We start from the raw sequence: 21,781 nt of genomic DNA on the forward strand, positions 1-21,781 counted from the left end.
AATTTATAAATTTGATCTTGACATCTTTGAATTAAGTTTAGTTGGTGACATGTTTGTTGATTGTTCGATAAAATATAGTATGCAAACATAACATAGAGAACTTTGAATTTTACTTCCTAAAGGTGTTCATTTTACAGTTTCATCCATAAACAAATCAAAGACAATTTGACATAATTATATTGTAGAATATCCTATATGCAAGGTTCAATTGATCAGTTGCCTGTCAAAGCAGTTGTACTGCTGCAGATGTATGTCAAATACATGGATTTAAGGAGCCTGTTTGTGTGTGATCATTGAGATTGTGGGGTGAAATTTTGGTTTATGTGTTAATAATGATAGGCACATTAAGCTTCGTTTCATTCCCCATTTAATGCCTCCCACATAATAGTCTTAATGATATTGGTGAGCCAAGCAACAGGTTAATCAAGATATTGTTTGAAGTGTGAACATATGCTGCTAAGCCTAATTATTCAGTTTGATCAAACAATGGGGAGATGCTGGCATATTCGTGTTACAGAAATCAGAAATGTTTTTTTGTTTTTTTAGATGATGGATATATTTACAAGATTTTACTGGATAACAGAGCCAATCCACTTAAATCTGTGATGTTGACAGGGTATGAAGTCTATCCAGACCACAGGCCAATATGGAATATAAAACTTGCAGTAAGTGTAGGTTGATCTAATCCATCCATCAAATTATGTATCTTCAGGTATGTCCATTCATCTGTTCACCTTTAAAGTGGTACATTCTCATACACTGAGTATAAAGTTTACAAGTAGATGCCAAGTTTTGCCCTTCAAAATGCATGTTTGAGTATCCGGTTTATCAGAAAAAGATAAACAAAGGAATGTTTTGTTCACAGTGCATCAGAAATGGGCTGCATTTTGGAATTTTGTGTCCATATCAGGGCCCCAGGTGTTATGGGCTGCATTTTGGAATTTTGTGTTCATATCAGGGCCCCAGGTGTTAGGTGGTCTAATGTGCTTGCCTTTATCGATCACTGCCATCTAACCTTGGTTTGAGTCTTTGGCTTGGCCAATGTGGGTATGTGTGAAAGTTTGCCAGTAGCTTCCTGTGGGTCATTGGTTCTTACCGGGGTTTTCCCTGATTCTTCCTCAACCAGGTATATTGGTCTCCATGTATAGTCGTATGCTGAGAAATGGGATTAAATCCAAAATAACACAACATAGTGTATCAGAAAAGGGTTGCACTAAAGAATGTTATGTTCATTGTTTATCAGAAAATTGCTTTACTATTGAATTTTGTATTCAGAGTGTATCAGAAAAGGGCTATACTAAGGAATTTTGTGTTTAAGATTATTTGTTGAAGTTGTCATGGAAGTCAACTTTGACTTACGGAGTGTTTATTTTGTTGAAATCATGGAGATGTAATAACTTAGTGTAAAGACGTAAGTAGTGATAAAATAAATCTGTTGGGTTTAATAACCGTATTTACTTGTGTATAAGCCCATTCGCGTATTAGCCGACCCCCCCCCCCAACTTATCAGGTATAAACACTAAAAAGTGCATGACCCGCGTAAAAGCCGAGTTACTACTCTGATGCATCTCAAGATGCACGAGGTAAGTTCTAAATGCATTTGTTTAGGCAAACTTGTATTTTAAAAAATTACATGTATACTTGCGGTTGGCGTGCATGATTATTAAAAAGAAATTGTATAAACTTGTTTGAAAGTAATTTATTTAATTTTCTGTTTCTTATAAAGTTTCAGAAATAATGCTTCAAAAATTATGCTAATACCATAAAAGCGGAGTTGTAGTTTGCTTTGATGTAAGTGACCTTACACCATACCTGTCAACTTTCACACCAGGAGTGAAAAAAATCTCCCGATTTTTGGGGTCACTCCACACCTACCTCCCAATTTCATAATATCTTCCGATGTTTGTAGAGAACTCCTGATTATTACATTATGTCTTCGATTTTCATTTCTTCTAAACAAGAAAAGTCCTACATGTTCTGTTGTATCACCTGTGAATTATTGTTGGATGAAATAATTATTTTAGTATAAGGCATTCGCTTCTTCACTAAATAGAATGCTACGTTTAAACATTATTCACATAAATTAATGATTATTATTACTTCTACAATAATACAAAAATAAAAAAATAAACCAGAACAAAATGATAAACCACAACAATAAAATTGTCCACAATTAATTTCAGTTTCAAGAATAATCACTACTAATGAAGTAAGCCCATATGCTATAGCTCCATTCCCACGAAAGAAACTTGCAAAAGTAAACACCTGGTATTTATATACTGTATATACCAATGTTAATCTGGTATAGTTACCAGTCAAAATTCCCTCTTATCACAAGCCAGTTTCAGGTTTTTAATGATTAAGTGGCCTGTACTGCTGTCGCAAAAAGACAAATTCGCTGATAATCAACATAGGAGACACCGAGCTATCAAGCTTTCCACTGTGTGGAAAGTTATGATGTTTGTTCAGCTAAAACACAAAACTAAAATTGATTGATGTTGATCTTAGTTATCTCTGAGATTTTTAACCTTTATTATTACCACACTACGTGAACATGCAAATTATGATGGTTATGTGCCTTGTACAAATAAATGTGCGTACCTTTTTTTAAAATATTACCTCAATTTGTAGGATTGCTTATATCATTGAAAATGAGTAACTTGTGAGCGCGTGATTCAACATAAATGAAGCTAGCTGAAATGTTATATGGAAAAATGCAATTTGGTCAAAACAATGGATAAAGCAAAATCTGCATCAATGTTTGGGAATAAGTAAGGATTTAAGTGATGCTATGCACGCTTTGCACTGTGTAAGTACTATACATTATAGTTCAGCATGGTCTCCCTGGTAAACTCAATAGGCCCACGAATTATGAAGTCTGTATTTACCTTTATTTAACTTCATGTTGGAAAAATAAGAAAATATACACATGCAAAATAATAACAAAATCAATCAAAGTACTTTATAACAGTTTAATAATTGATTGGTCACCGAAAGTTACATTTTTTTTACATGGGTATGTCTTAAGAAACAGGAACAAATTATTGTTCTGTGTCCCAAGATTTACAGCCATTACAGTAGTCAACAAAAAGACCTAAAGACTGTTAAGTTTACACATTGGCCCGCAGATAAGCTGACCCCCCCCCCCCCTTCTTCCAGGTCTTTATTTTTCCTAAATTATTTGGCTTGTACGTGAGTATATATGGTAATCATTTTGGACTGCCTTGAAAATATTCTCATTTACCTCAATGATTGGGTTACCCATTAATAATAAATTTATATCTTTAATATGGAGCAAAATTCATATTGTTTGGTTTCTGAGGGTAAATATTTTGCACAGTCTAAGAAAATGATTTGCGGTTTCTTTTTCACTGCATGATCATCTGTTGCTAACTGACATGGTTTTGAAAAAATCATAATTTAATAAATTACAACCAAGTCGATGTTTTGTGTGCATATTTTGTGCTGATCTGTTTCCTTGATACTAATGGATTCTGACATTTTCTTGGTTCTTGTTTAAGTGTGAGTTAAAAGAGTATAAGAATAGGCTGTTTTGAATTTTCAATGCAACGGACTTTGGTGATAATGAACTTCATTAGAGATTTGTCCAAAGGGTATATCAGAAAATTGTCAGTTATGTACTTGGGCCAAACCAAATTCCAGATGTATCCTTCAGCCATGCCATGATTGTGTTTGTAAAGATACTGCATGCCAGAGTTCTTTTAATTATTAAAATTTTCAATCTCGTCAGTGAAATGTTTGAGACCAGTACGTCACTTTGAACCTGAGCTTGGTGTTAAATATGAGTCCAGTGTTCATGCTAGTTGGACAAAAAGAAACATCATGCCAGTCAGCACCCCATTTCAGTGATATTTTGAAATTAAAGGCAGAATAACAAGCTGAATTGAAATGCAGAAAAGTTAAAAGAACAGTACAATATTCATGTCTTTTCACAAACAGTTTTTCCCTGCAGAATCTTGTGTTACAAATCTATGTAGCCAGTATGGGTTAAGATACATTTAAGAACCAAAAAACAGAAATTTATGATGTAAAGATTTTTATTTGATCAAAATACCTCTCTCTGAACAAGCACACTATGTCATTAATGTACTTTAAATCTTGATACAGCATTATGGAACAGATAGTAAATATGGCATGGTAGTCAGTAAAGCACTGATTCAAAAATGTGAAACTTTGGCAGTTGGCAGAGTTTATGATAGTGAAAATGTTTATTTTGAGCTGAAGTATCGAAAGGATGATACTGTGAGCTGTGGCAACATAACCATAAACTTCAGTTTTCAAACTTGTTCCAGCTGGCTATGTATATGCATCTTCAGACAGTGAAATGGGTTCAGAATATTCATGCAGAGTTAAGAAACATGAAGCATAGAAACATCAAAAGATTAATGCTTGAGCAACTAGAGACGACATCCTTCAATGATTTTGATTTCAGTGGGGTTCAAACAGAATGAAGCAGTTAGAAAGGGGTATGGATATTAAAATGTTAGGTAAATAATGAACTATGGTGTTTCCTTGGCACACACACCCCCCCGGTTCTACTTCCCCCATATTTTTACCAACCATTACCAATATATACTGTTAACTCACCAAACAGCTAGTCAACAGAAATTTTCATTATGGAAATGGGGAGTTCTCTGTCCTCTTGTCAGCTGTTTATATGTTGGAGAATCTCAGTACATGCACAGTCCATGTTAGGATGTGATTTAGGTGGAATAGTCACATTAGAGTCCGTCATATCACCTTGCATTGATTTCATGACATTATCACCTTACTGTTTTGTTTCAGTACAGTGCATTAGTAATTAAAGCAAATGTTGACTTCTGCATCAATTTTCCCTTCAGGTGGTAAATGGAAAAAGAAGTCTTATATTCTGGATCCATTTTTTGGTGCTAATTTTTTAGTTATAAATTATACCAGAAATTAGTTGCTATATACAGTATTTCCACTGACAATTCACTTACATTGAAAAACAAGTAAAGAATTTAATTTTTATTACCTAATCTGAAGAAAATAATGGACATATCTAGGTCAATTACTAATAAAAGTAATAATTTTTATCTAATATTTCATCATAAACTTCTGACAAGAGGACTTCTGCAATGGAAATGTTGCTGCTGATTGACTAACCTATGTTCAGAGTTACAGTTTTATGTTATACAGCATCTATGGTGAAGCAAAATAAGAAAAGTGTTAATATTTTTATAAACATTCAATATTTTTTCATAATTTTAATAATTTGACATGAAAATATGCAAAAAGTGTCTAAAGTGGCTATTTTTTATATTTGGCACCAATTCACCCTATTTTTGTCAGCTTTGCCTGTTCTGGCTGGGAAGGTAATTTCATCTCGATATAGAGTCCAGTTTTGACCTAGACTTAATATGATTAAATACATTTAAGGAAATGCCAAGCTTTTGTATGATTAAGATGACTTCTTATAAAGAAACAGGTACAGTTATTGTTATGATCTTGTAGTACATGTAACAGATATGAATGGAATAATGGTAACATGTAACAGATATGAATGGAATAATGGTAACATGTAACAGATATGAATGGAATAATGGTAACATGTAACAGATATGAATGGAATAATGGTAACATGTAACAGATATGAATGGAATAATGGTAACATGTAACAGATATGAATGGAATAATGGTAAAAGTTCTGATAAGATAAGATGTATTAACCTTCAGTTGGGATATTAACCTTTAGTTGGGATATTTCAAAACAAAATTTCTGGGACCACAACAGAAATAGGGGCCACCAGGCAGCTGTATTTAATAAGGCAGAATCATTCCTGCATTATACACTTGACCACTCCTACCCATGGGTCATTTCCTGCATTATACACTTGACCACTCCTACCCATGGGTCATTTCCTGCATTATACACTTGACCACTCCTATCCATGGGTCATTTCCTTAGATGGGTCATGAGATGAATGTGTAGAAGGCTTCTGAGTTCAAGTTTTGATTCCATCTCTTACTACCTCATTGGTGACTCGGGGAACACTTTTCTAACATCAGTGCTGTTCTCATCATTGTTGTTGTTGTAGGTGGTTTACATTAGCTCAGTCCTCTAACAGCCATAAAATTGCTTGGTCTGTTTATCTTGAAGGGTACTGCTTACGACAGGCATAAGTAGCCCACAGTGACTTTTTGTGTTCAAGTGATTATGTTAAGTTTTGCATTTAACTACAACCGGTAAATGTAGGTCACTTTCAGCATTATCCAGTTAAGTTTTCAGTGTGACATCATAACATCTTCTTGTACATATAGTCTCAATCAATGTTCAACAGTTATTTGATTTTGCTGCCACAATAAGAAACATGGATCTGTTTGGTCCTCCAAAGGTGTCTTTTAGTGGTTACTTCAATAACACATGCACCCATCATCAAAGGAAGCTGACTACAGTCTTCAATAGAAACAAATAACCTTTTGTCAAAGGAAGTCAGCACCAGACTTAAATAAAATCAATGGAATCTGATAGATTGTTGCATTTTCCAAAGTGACTGGAACTTGTTTCTTGTGCCTTGAAGTTACATTTTTGTAGGGAATAAAATATGCTTACAGTTGCTACCAACGGTGGCATAATATGCAAATTAAATTTCCAATCTTTTCAAACCACAGATTTATGTCCGTCGAGTTAACTGAAGATGGGGTATCTTGCATAGATATTGGTTAAACTTTTAATTTGTTCTAGTTTTCATTTTCCTATCAGTTGCCTCATCCCTCAGCAAGATGATACTGTCTCCAACTGAACAAAAACTAGGCTAATTTAAGTACATGTAGCATGTAAACAGCTGTAGCCTTGTGCTACTTGCAACAATTGTAGTGAATTGTTAAGTGATAATCGGATATAGATCAAAATGAAGACTGTCAATTAAAAACAAAAATGTGTTTGTGTTTTCCAGTGGGATGTGAGTCATACATGAAGTTTATGATGTGATCTATACTTGAATTCATGGATTTATTATATATAATTACAATACTTAACAGGTTATGGACTGTACTACACAAATGTAAGTTGTCAATATACAAGTGTTTTTCTGACTAGTTTGTCTTCATTTAATCAAAATCACACTGCACAGTCTTATTTCCATTTTCAACACAGTACACTGCAGTCTTATTTCCAGTTTCAATACAGCACACTACACAGTCTTATTTCCATTTTCAACACAGTACACTGCACAGTCTTATTTCCATTTTCAACATCACACACTGCACAGTCTTATTGCCATCTTCAACACAATACACTGCAGTCTTATTTCCATTTTCAACACAGTACACTGCAGTCTTATTTCCATCTTAAATACAGCACACTGCACAGTCTTATTTCCATTGTCAATGCAGTATACTGCACAGTCCTATTTCATCTTCAATACAGCACACTGCACAGTCTTATTTCCATCTTCAACACAGCACACTGCAGTCTTATTTCCATCTTCAATACAGCACAATGCAGCTTTTATTTCCACCTTCAACACAGCACACTGCAGTCTTATTTCCATTGTCAACGCAGTACACTGCACAGTCCTATTTCCATCTTCAATACAGCACACTGCACAGTCTTATTTCCACCTTCAACACAGCACACTGCAGTCTTATTTCCATCTTCAACACAGTACACTACATAGTCTTATTTCCATCTTCAACACAGCACACTAGTCTTATTTCCATTTTCAATAAAGCACACTGCACAGTGTTATTTCCATCTTCAATACAGTACACTGCAGTCTTATTTCCATCTTCAACACAGTACACTGCAGTCTTATTTCCATTTCCAAAACAGCACACTGCAGTCTTATTTCCATTTTCAATACAGCACACTGCAGTCTTATTTCCATCTTTAACACAGCACACTCTGCAGTCTTATTTCCATCTTCAAAACAGCACACTGCAGTCTTTTTTCCTTCTTCAATACAGCACACTAGTCTTATTTCCATCTTCAGCACAGCACACAGACTGCAGTCTTATTTCCATCTTCAATACAGCACACTGCACAGTCTTATTTCCACCTTCAACACAGCACACTGCAGTCTTATTTCCATCTTCAACACAGTACACTACATAGTCTTATTTCCATCTTCAACACAGCACACTAGTCTTATTTCCATTTTCAATACAGCACACTGCACAGTCTTATTTCCATCTTCAACACAGTACACTACATAGTCTTATTTCCATCTTCAACACAGCACACTAGTCTTATTTCCATTTTCAATACAGCACACTGCACAGTCTTATTTCCATCTTCAACACAGTACACTGCAGTCTTATTTCCATCTTCAACACAGTACACTGCACAGTCTTATTTCCATTTTCAACACAGCACACTGCAGTCTTATTTCCATCTTTAACACAGCACACTGTGCAGTCTTATTTCCATCTTCAAAACAGCACACTGCAGTCTTTTTTCCTTATTCAATACAGCACACTAGTCTTATTTCCATCTTCAGCACAGCACACAGACTGCAGTCTTATTTCCATCTTCAACACAGCACACTGCACAGTCTTATTTCCATCTTCAACACAGCACACTGCAGTCTTATTTCCATCTTCAACACACCACACTGCACAGTCTTATTTCCATCTTCAACACAGCACACTGCACAGTCTTTATTCCACCTTCAAAACAAGCACACTATAATATTTTATTTTCTACTTCAGAATGATACACTGTATGTGGGCTCTGACAAATCAGTGGACCAGTTTAAACTGGACAGTTGTGACTATACCACCATAGATGTGTGTGGAGAGGATCCCTACTGTGTCTGGTGTGGTCTCTGTTCTGGAAGCTGTGTTGCAGCCAAACAGGCTTCAAAGTTAGACACTTATTTATGCATAATATGCATCTATTGTAGACAGTACAGATCCAAATCTCCTTTTATATGCAGTTTGCAAGTGGGCATGTACAATTCAAAACAAGCAAATAGCTGTGCAAAGTGGATAATAGACATACTAAGTAAAAATAAGTTCATACAGGTTTTCCATTGTCATTGTATCAGAAGTTAGCATCTGTAAAGTTAAATTAAAACATACCTTAAGATAACGAATTCTATCTGTCAACAATTAATATGTAACTATTTAGAACGTAGCACAATAATTTATCTTTTTTGTTTACTCCACATATCTCTGTTACTTTTTCCCTTCTTGCTTTCTTTCCATTTGTAAATTGTTTGTTTTGTTATACACTGTAAAATCTGGTTTGTAATTATAGAAATTTGACCAATAGTTATATTTTTGTGCATTTCATTATTGATAAATGCATATAAACAGGATGCTCATACACAGTCAATAATTTAAAAAATAAATGTATATATCACTCATTGTAATGCGCATCATTATAACATGATTCTAGATACAACACAGTACTGCTATGGGCATGAGGACCAAAATTAACATTTAATTTTGTTTTTAAATGTTCATCATCTATTACCTTAACTTTTAAGTAAGAAAAAGTTATTCTTGTGTATGTTTTGCTGATAACCATGTCCAATTATATTTATTTGTTATATGTCAAGTTACACCTTTACGTCAAGTTTCACAGAAAGCTTCAGTTACAAATGCTGTGAAATGAGATATTCTGTATTATCATACTTGTTTGTGCCAATATTCACTTGTAAATTGTGCAAAAAGTGGACATCAATCACTTAGAGTAATCAGTAGAGCAAACAACATAGACCCTGATTTGCTGGCAGATAATGTGACAGCAGAGTTGGACCTGACTTTTATGTGAATATGTATGGTAATATGACATGCCATTTTTACAAAGATTTAGTTATTTCAGAATAATTCATAATAAGATCTGCATGTGATACCATTGTGTCATTTCAGTTTGGTAAAAATGTGTGAATTTTTTCTTGCCAACCTGTTTAATGGTTTCATTATATTTTTTCCTCTTTAGCTGTTCAGGATCATTTAGGATCAGTGATGTTCCATCAGACATGACAGTTCATCAGTATCTTACTGAAAGAAAAAATTGTAAATTATACAGTGAGTATATTTTGTCTTGTTTCATTTTTGCGTGTTTGGCAGTGACTGCTCTATAGCCTCATTAGCTTTCATAGCTTTATTATAATAATAGTACTTTATGTATGTGATTTTACTATAGAAATTGGGGATAGCACCCAGTTCCTGATTCAGAATGTGTAGGGTATTTATGTCCCGAAAATGTATGCCAAAAGCTGTGTGTAAATTGTCATCATCATCAAGCCTGCACGTGCCAGGTAGAGTTCCACAAGTTCTTGTGCATGTTTGACCTTATTTACTTGTCTTGTTAATACATTACCCTCTTTGTTTTCTTGAATGACAATCCTATAATTGAGCTGTGAGTTGGATACTTGCTCAGTCTCAAGTAATAGAGGGTGGTTATTTGGACTCCCTGTGATCTTTATATGTGTTAAGTTGCAGCCATTAGTAAATATCACAGACAGTATGATCAAAGTGTTTATTTCAGAGCCCAAGCTCAGTCTCTATATAAGCAAACACACATGACAGTGAATCTGAGGAATCGGAGATGAAGGATATTTACAGACTATGATGGTGATTTAAAATGACTAAAGGCTTTCAGAACTGTATTGTGAGACAACAAGGATAAATTCTTAGACTTTGTAGCAGATGACACTAGATAGTGAGATTTACAGGCTTTCGGAACTGTATCGTGAGACAACAAGGATGAATTCTTAGACTTTGTAGCAGATGACACTAGAGAGTGAGATTTACAGGCTTTCAGAACTATTGTGAGTCAAGAAAGGATGAATTCTTAGACTTTGTAGCAGATGACACTAGGTAGTGAGATTTACAGGATACTGTAAATGACAAATATATCAGACTTAAATTTCGTTATTTATTCATAAGACATGTTCAATTGGCACATTATGGAATATTGTGAATCTGATCCTTATTTACTGTTTTTATACTGGTATGTGACCTATAATTAAATTTGTGTTATCTTATAAATTGATTTAAAATGTCAAGCATTATGGATTTTAATGGATTTAATAAGGACCAACTGTAAATTGTCAATTTATATGTGACATTTTTCACTCATTTGTATTCTCTACTGGTTTTGTCATTATTTTTCTATTAGTTGATCTATCCAGTTTTGCTTGTTTATTTTTCCAAAACTCCAACTCACTGCAACAAGCTACTACATCAGATGGATTTGACTTGTAAAATACACCCTGACTTATATGTAGGTCAGAGAGAAATTGTTTTTTTGTAACCTTAAAAGGGGGAAGTCAGCTTATAATTGAATACATATGGTATGTCAAAGTGATGGAGGAATTCCCATGTGGTCTCTCTGTCTACACTCTCAATGGCTATTTCAAAGTCTATAAAGTTTAAGTACAAAGCAAGACTGACATTCTAGGAACTGTTCAATCTTGATTCTGAAATCAGCTGTCTGGTCTGTGTAGGACATTTCTCCTCTAAATCCAGCTTGCTCTGGATGGAGTATTTGGTCTACTGCCTTCGTTAGCTTTTCAAGGATGATGCAGGTCAGGATTTTGCTAGAACAGACATCAGTTGGTTTCCTTTCTTGGATTGCTTGACTAAGTGGCCATTTCTCCATTCAGTGGGGATGTCCTGTTTTGTTTCCCAGATTTTTCAAAGCAGAGTATTCAGGATCTTTACTGATTTGTTCAGAATGGGCTTTAATTAATGCTTGTAGAGATATGTGTATGCTATTGGGTCCAGCTGCCTGCTGCTTTTTCATCTGTTTTAGTGCTTTATTGATTTTTGTCATTATGGGAGGGCTGTGTTTATGCTGAGCACTGTCTCTGCAGGTGTTATTTCTGGTAGCAGGAAGTTGAATAGTTCTTGAAAATACATAGTTCATCTGGCTCTCAGTTCTGCTTCCTTGATGATCACCTTTCCAGACTTACTGTTTATCGGATTGGTCAGACACCTGCTCTTGCCAGACTATTGGATTGGTCAGACTTACCCTCTTGCCAGACTATTGGATTGGTCAGACTCTTTATTTTCCATTAAGCTGTTGATTTCCATGATCATTTCTTTTCCTATGTTATTTTAGCCAGCTTTACATTTATATCTTCCATTATGATCTTGTGTCTCTTTTTGGGGCCTGATCTAGTACACCCTGCAATCTTTCATAGAAGCAGTATTTCTGATGATAAATAGCGTTGTTTGTGGATGCATAAAACTGGATGATTGTAACCTTTCTGTCAGTAATAATCTGCAATGAAAATAATTCCCAATCTGTCAATAATAATGTGCAGTGAAAATAGTTCCCAATCTGTCAGTAATAATCTGCAATGAAAATAGTTCCCACTCTGTCATGGTTTTAGCCATGTTTGTTGATGTTGTGATGTCCACTCCTGTGTCTTTATGGCCTGAGTATATAATGTGCTCACTACTGGAAAGAGTTGTGGCCAGAGCCATTGATCTGCTCTTCCAGTTGGATACACATGGTATCTTCTCATTTCCTGGGTTACTTGCGCTACTTTTCTGGTCTTGTACATGGTATAAACATTCCAGGATCCAATTCTAGAAGATTTGTCAGTAATATGACTTCCTTTTGAACTTTACCAGATTGCATCCTAAATCTCCCTGAGACACCTTACAGATTCAGGTGAATTTGCTGAATTGCTAAAGTTTCTGTGATAATTGGTTATCTGCAGAGGTGATTGGCCTGTCCTGCTTCACCAGGGCCCTAACTGTTAGCCAGCTCATTTCATTGTGGATCTAGGCAGACCATAATGGCTGCTGTGGTGGTCCAGAGAGATAAACCCTCCAATATACTTTGCTTTGTCTAATGATCCCCTACTTTTCACAGTTCCTACCTCCCATGGCAAGGATGAGAGGTTGATAGACCTGTCAACCTATAAGATGTGTGTGTGTTTTTTTGATTTTTAATGTAGCTTCAACAATTTTTCAGTCATATCGCTACAATGTCTGCATTGTGGCAGTTTCTAGAGTTGTCTAGCACCCAGTCACATTATCCTGACACCAGGCCGACCAGTCCTAACACTAACCTCTTAATGCTGAGCGTCTAGCAAGGCAGCTGTTTGTTCCATTTTTAGAAGTCTTTGGTATGACTCAGCTATGGTTGAACCTGCATCTGAACTGGATTCTGTCATCACTAGGCTTCTGGAGCGGTCCCCACAGGATTTGACTCTAAGTCTTATGGAAATGACCCTTAAAATTTAGAATAATAGCAACACTTATGGAAATAATGATTGTTGCAGTAATATCTGGTTACTTGCTTGTTTGATTTGAATATAGGTTTCATGTTAGATTCAGTGGAATTGGTGATGAATATAGACTAGTATAGACTACCATTATTACCATGTGCCTGAAAGACATTGCTAGAAGAAAAGGGAGAGAATTCAGTTTAGCAGGGAGTATCTGTACATCATGGCACAACCCTGTGACAATTCAATAAGCAGGGAGTATCTGTATGTCATGGCACAACCCTGTGACAATTCAGTTTAGCAGGGAGTATATGTACATCATGGTGGGGCCCTGAGTGGTCTAAAGCGCTCTCCGTTACAGATCACTGCCATCTCACCTCTGTCTGCGTGGGTTCGAGTCTTGGATTCGGCTAATGTGGGTATGTGAGAAAGCTTGCCAGTAGCTTCTCGTGGGTCGGTGGTTCTTTCTGGGGTTTTCTCTGGTTCTTCCTCCACCATTAATACTGGCCACCATGTATAGCCTATCGTGTGCTGAAAAATGGCGTTAAACCCTACAACAACAACAACAGCTGTACATCATGTCACAACCCTGTGACAATTCAGTTTAGCAGGGAGTATCTACATCATGTCACAACCCTGTGACAATTCAGTTTAGCAGGGAGTGTCTGTACATCATGTCACAACCCTGTGACAATTCAGTTTAGCAGGGAGTGTCTGTAGATCATGGCACAACCCTGTGACAATTCAGTTTAGCAGGGAGTATCATGGCACAACCCTGTGACAATTCAGTTTAGCAGGTAGTATCATGGCACAACCCTGTGACAATTCAGTTTTGCAGGGAGTATCTGTACATCATGGCACAACCCTATGACTATTCAGTTTAGCAGGGAGTATCTGTACATCATGGCAGAACCCTGTGACAATTCAGCTTAGTAGGGAGTATCTGTACATGTCACAACCCTGTGACAATTCAGTTTAGCAGGGAGTATCTGTAGATCATGGCAAAACCCTGTGACAATTCAGTTTAGCAGGGAGTATCATGGCACAACCCTGTGACAATTCAGTTTAGCAGGTAGTATCATGGCACAAACCTGTGACAATTCAGTTTAGCAGGGAGTATCTGTACATCATGGCACAACCCTGTGACTATTCAGTTTAGCGGGGAGTATCTGTACATCATGGCACAACCCTGTGACAATTCAGCTTAGTAGGGAGTATCTGTACATCATGGCACAACCCTGTGACAATTCAGTTTCAGTCTGTATCTTGTCGATCTTATTAAAAAAGTTGGTACATAGATTTAGAATTTAATGTGAATTATTGTAATAGTAATAACAGTTTGGAGAGTACTTTTTCCCTTTAATAAAGACTGAATAATTTGTTTCTTGATAAAATTAAGAACCATACATTGATGCTTATTTAATTCAACATTTATGAATCCGTTGGAATTGTTTCAACCTTTTCTTTCCACTAAACACTTACATAATGTTTTCTGTATTCTTTATTGCAGGTAATCAAACACAGATTGCTATCAATGACACATACAGTATTCTGAAAATACAATATCGACTTACAGTATGTGGATCTGTTCAGTGGCAGTTAAATAATGCCACTGTTGACATTGGAGAAGATTTCTTGCTATCAACAGATAATAGCTTGGTGATTAAAAATTTAACCAAATCAAAAGCAGGGTTATATACAGCATTGGAGGTATTAGATGGAACAGAGCGTCAAATTGCATCTTACAACATATCAGTTGGTAAGTAATTTCTTGATATATTATTCTCACTTACCTTGTAATGAATGCATCTTAATGCGATGCATGGCTGTCTAATTGCAGTACAGTCTGGACATTTGGCACATACATGACAATATGGAATATACAGGACTTCAGATAGTCTTATAATAAAATTAATTATATGCATGCTCTGTGCAAAAAGAAACCAACTTTAAGACCATAACCTGGTTGACCTAATGCTCTTTTGTTCCTGACTATTTGATTAGTATGACTGTATATCTATTCTGATCCTTGCTTTGAGTCTTCTCTTTAATCAACTATGGATCAAAGTGGACTTGAATTGTACAAGTGACTTGTTTTGGACAGTACAGGGAGAAGTGAGAGTTGAACAGGGAGAAGTGGGAGCACGGAAACACCTTATATGGGTCACTTATTTTAACTGTCCTCAGTTATCTTATCATCCATATTTGCATTTAACATTGTTTTTAAGCCATAATTTATCTTCAGGTAGAAAATTATTGTGTTGCATATATGTATCATAAACACATTTTGTAAGTGTATGAATGTGATGGAGAAATATTTTCATTGTATTTTGGCCAGATTGACTTCAAATAAAGCACAGCAGAAACTGTATGTTGCATTTAATTTTAACAGATAGGACTTCTAGATTTCATTAAAATAATTATAACCAAATAAATGTACTTAATCATCTTCCACTTAAACAATTTGAGTTTTTAAGACTTCACAATAAACTGACGGTAAAAGCGTTTCGGAACTATTTTGAAACAGACCAGTAAAATGTACATGAGAACATATATACAACTTATACAACTACATATTTAGCGGGGTAATTCAAAAGTAACCATGAATCTTTTGAATTATCAATTTTTGGGGAAATTTTGAAATTTTAAGAAAAGAATTGCTTGTTTTAGTGGCAGTTGATTAGCTATTTTTTCCTATTTGTAAGGCAGTCTAGGTAATTTCATCAGAATGAATTACAATTTATAGCATTGGTTGTACTCGTGCATAGTCATATGGCCATCCATATTTGGTAGTATGTCCATGTAATTCCTGTTGATGATACTTGTACATTCCATTAAGTATCATTTTTTTAATAATGAATGTTGAAGACTGTTTTGTCAGCACAATTAATGTCAACACCTGCAAAGCCAAACATACATTGAGCATGGGAATAGGGCACTATTACTATTCGACAGGACTGATTCACTATATGCTACCATACTGCAGACATTGTAGCGATATGACTGGTTGGAAAATCGTTAAAGCTACATTAAAATCCAAATTACATACAAACACAATACATACTGACAAAATTATTTATATTTACCACTCACTTTAACTAGTCTAGATATCTAACTTTCACTGAATGGTCATAACTAGTCTAGATTTCTTTCACTGAATGATCATAACTAGTCGACATATCTCTCACTGAATGATCATAATTAGTCTATATATCTTTCACTGAATGATCATAACTAGTCGACATATCTAACTTTCACTGGACCGCTCCTGTGGCCTAGTGGTTAGAGCGTCCGCCTCGGATGTGGGAGGTCGTGAGTTCGATCCCCGGCCGAACCAAACCAAAGACTTACAAAAATTGTACTAACAGCTGCCTCGCTTGGCGCTCAGCATTAAGAGGTTAGTGTTAGGACTGGTCGGCCTGCTGTCAGGATAATGTGACTGGGTGGGGCATCATGCTACATGTCTGCGGCATGATGCCCCAGTGCTAGATATCACTATAAACTGTCACACTGCAGACATCGCAGCAATACGACTGAAAAATTGTTAAAGCTACATTAAAAATCCAAATCACACACACTAACTTTCACTGAATGATCACAAATTCTGCATTGAGCATGACAATCATGTGATCAGTTCGAGTGCTATATTACATCACTGTCAACAGAATATACTGAATCCAATAAAAACATTAGAAACGTTGACTAATCACATATGTGATGTCGAGATGCCCTCTCCATTCCCCATGAAAATGTCGAATAGTGCCAGAATCTACTGTATTTATGAAAACAGTAGAATCTTAGATTAATCTCATGGGTGATGTCCAGATGTACTCTCCAACTCCCATGAAGATGCCGAATGGTACCAGGATCTACTGTATCCGTGAATAAAGTAGAAGCACAGGCAATTCCTATGAGGTACTGGAATCGCATATGATAAAAATGACTCAAAAGACCTTGTCAATGAATAGATGTGACATTTATATATTGTAATCTCACTGGGAATAAGTAAAGGATCCTGCCAACGAGGCATGAGGGCTCAGAAACAAATAGGACTATGCCCATGAGGTGTGAGGGCTTACAAACAAATATAACCATGCATATGAGGCATGAGGGCTCACCAACAAACTGAGCCATGCCCATTAGGCATGAGGGCTCACAAACAAATAGAACAATGCCCATGAGCCATGAGGGATCACAAACAATAAAACCATGCCCGTGATGCATGAGGTTTTGCAATCAGTATCAACCTGCCTATGAGGCATAATGTTTTGCAGTCAGACTTGTCCTCCAGTCATGAAGCATGAGGGTTTACTGTCGAACTTGTCCTATGGTCATGAGGCATGAGGGTTTACAGTCGAACTTGTCCTATGGTCATGAGGGTTTACAGTCAAACTTGTCCTATGGTCATGAGGCATGAGGGTTTAACAGTAAAACTAAGTCATTAGCATGCATAAGTATCATTTATCCCATCTGTGTATGAACATATTAAGAAAACAAGTTGGATGTGAAGGTTTCAAATTTCACCCATAGAGTACATCCAACCATACTGACCAACCTGCATCAGCCAGAATGATCACAATGCATACATCATCTTTCTGACGGCTGACCAACCAGTCTATCTGTTTGATCAGTATATATGGTTACAGTGGTCAAATGTTTTATCTCGGGCTAACAGGCCAGACATACCGCATAGTTAGCCGTTCATATCAACCATACTGTACTAGTCGACCTGACCAAGAGGCATATGCCATCTTTGGTATGCCATTATAACTGCAGAAGAGCCAGTCAAGCTGTACAAATCAGCAGGCATGAATCAGCAGGCATGCAAGGAGGGGGAAGATAGTGACACAGTTTCTCCTTCTCCAGGCCTTCTATCAATTATCAGTGAGACACCATTGGCCACCCCTATGGCAACCCCCATGAGGTGTCAGACTGCTCTCTTTCCATCAGATTCATACCAGCTATTATCTGAAACAATGGCTGATCCAAACTGTGTAAGTTGGTCTTCAGATTTTATTATCTGAACCTCCTCACTTTTGATGTCCTACCTTCATGAAGGAACTCCCAATTACCTGGTAGTCCCATGAAGAGAGATGCTTTACACAAGAAAATTTAGTTGTTCTGGTTGTAAAGTGTAGTGTAAATGATATGAAAATCACACACACAGAGCTTCTACTCCAGAACATTTTGGGTTACAGTGATGAACTGTACCTAAGACCTGAGGCAGAGGTGCAATGAGTACACGATCGGTCTTGACATGTCTAATACTTGCTTCCATATACTTGTCTTTATGGCCCCACTATAAGCCCTTGGGCCTTCAGTAAGGTTCAGGATGTCAGCTGCAGAGATAGCTTCGCTTGTGCATGACACACAACAAAAATACATTTGGTAAGTTTGGTGTCTGGTTCACAACATGAAGAACCTTACTTTCCATATTGTATGGTGGATAATCAATGTCGAGAAATCTGTCCTTGTTCCTTCTCAACAGCCTGTCTATTTCGGTACAGAACCCTTAATAAATATCAGCTTGGTGTCCTCCTCCCAAATGCAATGAAAGTAATAGTCCATGCTTCAGATAAAGCATCAACCAAAATGTTGGACTTCGAAGCTTGACCACATCCATGACAGTTCAGGACATCCTCCATGGTGTTCCTGGATGACATACTGTAAAACCAGATAGTAAGAGTGGGTTTTGATTCACAACATAAACACCCTTACTCCCCTCATTTACAGTTCAGGGTTGACAATCATTGTAGGAAGTTCAACCTTATCTTTCTCAACATTTTGACCATCTAGATATAGAACTCATACCATATATTAACTTGGTTTTCATTCTCCTAAACACATTGAAGATATAGCTCAGAGAAAGCATAAGGCAAGATGTTTAGGCGAGGAAGTTTCTTACAGCTCCATGGCCTACTTGATGTGGTGTTGGACATGTTACATTGCCAGTTTACCATTAGACTTGTGATGGTCAGTGGACACTTCAGGAGTGGGCTCTTCATATCAGCCACTTGGAAATAAAGTCCATTATCAGTGCGATCCACACATGGGTGGAACATATCCATGGATACGTGGTCCTGATAATATTGGACAGTTCAGTTGTGGTGACATACCTCTCCAATGGAGAGAATAATCAGCAGACCTTTGCCTCATAATAGGGGATTACCTTCACGATATTGTGATTCTAAGTGTTAAACTGTGTAACAAAAAGAAGCCAAACAAACAAGTATAGTAAAATCAACAAGTTATTTAATTCTCAATTTTACAAAAGGAAAATTTAAGGAACACTTACAATATTATGAATCATATCCCAAATATTCCTAAATAACCTATCTCAAGTCTATGAGTGTAGAATGTGCCAAATGAATTCCAGTAACCTTGCATGTCCTGATGTACCATTAGTCTTTAATATCTTGATGTGCCATCAGTCACTGAGTTCACAGTAATCCCAACGTAATGTGTTAGTCTGGAAAATAATGAGCACTTTGTAATTCCAGTGAATAATTCAAAAAAGTTCTCTAAAATTATTTCTGAAAACAACTGTAAATGATTCCACAGGCTAATCTTAACAAAGGAAGGAATAATTTGTTTACCAAACCTCTGTTTATACTTATGTTACTGGATCTAAGACATAATAGAATGTTGTGGAAAACCAGTTATTTTGATGGAAAATTCCACTAACTCATAAACAAGGTTAGCCCTTGAATTTCGATTCTAATGAATATCATATTTACCACTTACAACCGTGACAAAAGATAGGTATGCAAACACTTTATCCACAACCTTCAGTCTTGGACAAAAAGTCAAGCACATACCATAAATCAATATACATATCAATGGGTACAACCAATATCAGGTTATTTTGAATTCCAACACATGCCTGACCAGTTCATTGCCTTGGCTGACATATTCTTTAAGGATACATACAGAATTGTCCCTCTAGAAACTTTTAAAAGATCTGTGGCTTTTGGGGCCATTCTGTGCTTGACTTTATTTTTTGTTTTTCCCTAAATCCAGAAGCATGGGTCATGCATATTTAATCAGCTGGGAGTTTATGTGGACATATGCCTTTCCAACATTAGTTTTTATTATGAAGATAATTAACAAATGAGTGACACATACTGCAGTAGCACTGATTGCCCCATAAGATGAAACATCCTGGGTCAGTGATCTGCGCTATTTAGCATCAGATGAACCCAGACAAGTTTTAGAAACCTCCACTCTGCTCAAGTAATTGCAGGGTTCCCATGCTACCGGGAAATCAGGAAAAACTGTGAAGTCCTTGTATTGATGAAAGTGGGGAAATACATGGAATTTTCCGCCAACGCTTGATGCCAGAAACATTATATAATTGAGTCATAACTGAACTGATCATGAGTTAAATTTAGCGAGTTCTAACCAGAATATTCAGAGGTTGCAGAATGGATAATTTAGGTGCTTGCTATAAATATACTTGTTGAGTCAATCCAAACATTTCAGTGGATTAGATTTGACTAGTAGACTGGTTTTCCACAGACAGCTCAATATCGGCATTCTTTCTTAAATTTAAATTTGAAAACCAGTGTATCATCAGTTGAAGCCAACATGGTGTTGCCAAAGTAGTGCTGCTTACCAGATGTCCTAGCAAACTTAAATGTGTTAATCTGCTTGAAATCGGTATGAAAATTTGACCTGGTACTTGTGATTTGCATTGCTAGCAGCACGAGTACACAAATTTTGCGACCCACATGTTCATGACATCATAAATCCAGTAGTCAAATGATATCAGAAATAACCCATTTCTAATGCTGTAGAAAAAAAAAAATATTAAATGAAAGTCATATGATGTTTGTAATAATAAAGAACAAAATGAAGGAACACAAAATTCTTTATATATATTTATTCAGAAAACAACTACACTGGGTTGGTTATATCACGTGACTAACAGGTTTACATGTGCTCTATGCTTGATGAACATGACTGTCCAGATTGCTTCTACAGCGACACGTTTCTGGTCTGGATGTTCTTTCCGGGTTTTACAAAAGGCATCTGACTTTACTTTACAAAAAGTATCTGACTTTCATTTATTTGAATTTTTGTACAGCATTTTAGGTGTTTTCTGTAATATCACATGATTATCGGATATCCAATGTAGAAGTCATGTGACTAGTAATGCAAATGGCGAATACTGGGTCAGGTTTCATCTGTGCTGTCGTTTTGTCTAGTCTGTCAGTGAATTAAAGACATAATGAATTCTTGCTATTTCTGAAAAATAAATCATTCTTAATGTTGATTTCATGCAGGTATGATTCCATGTAACAAATTTGCTAGGCCCACTGCTTAGCTACTACCATATGCCATCACAATGCCATGGCAGCAAATTCCAATTTTTTAAAAGGCAATTTCTCTGATACCACATCCCAACCTAAATGTCCAAATGGGAAAAATGTGTTAGGAGCATTTGGAGGAAACCCGGATTAGAAAACAAGTCAAATTTGTTGTCCAGAATTTTGGATCTCTGAGCTAAACTATTATTGAATAGCACAAAAGCTCATGTGACTTTCAATACAGGTTTTTGGGACAGTTTTGTTGCATTATTAGCAGACATTGTTGATTTT

At 36.3% G+C, this 21,781-nt stretch overlaps 1 protein-coding gene across 2 annotated transcripts in view; it reads left to right on the forward strand.

Moving 5' to 3' along the window:
• LOC149802175 (semaphorin-2A-like) overlaps positions 1 to 21,781 on the forward strand; it is a 147,785-nt gene that overhangs the window by 114,609 nt on the left and 11,395 nt on the right. For both annotated transcript variants that reach the window (XM_089956586.1, XM_089956587.1), the window contains 4 exons: positions 547 to 665; positions 8,695 to 8,849; positions 9,932 to 10,020; positions 14,692 to 14,940. In XM_089956586.1, the coding sequence (XP_089812712.1) occupies positions 547 to 665; positions 8,695 to 8,849; positions 9,932 to 10,020; positions 14,692 to 14,940 (612 nt within the window). The remainder of the gene's footprint in view (positions 1 to 546; positions 666 to 8,694; positions 8,850 to 9,931; positions 10,021 to 14,691; positions 14,941 to 21,781) is intronic.

Source organism: Sinohyriopsis cumingii, chromosome 4, assembly GCF_028554795.1.
Source record: "Sinohyriopsis cumingii isolate HCF-2022 chromosome 4, ASM2855479v2, whole genome shotgun sequence".
NCBI classification, from domain to species: Eukaryota; Metazoa; Mollusca; class Bivalvia; order Unionida; family Unionidae; genus Sinohyriopsis; species Sinohyriopsis cumingii.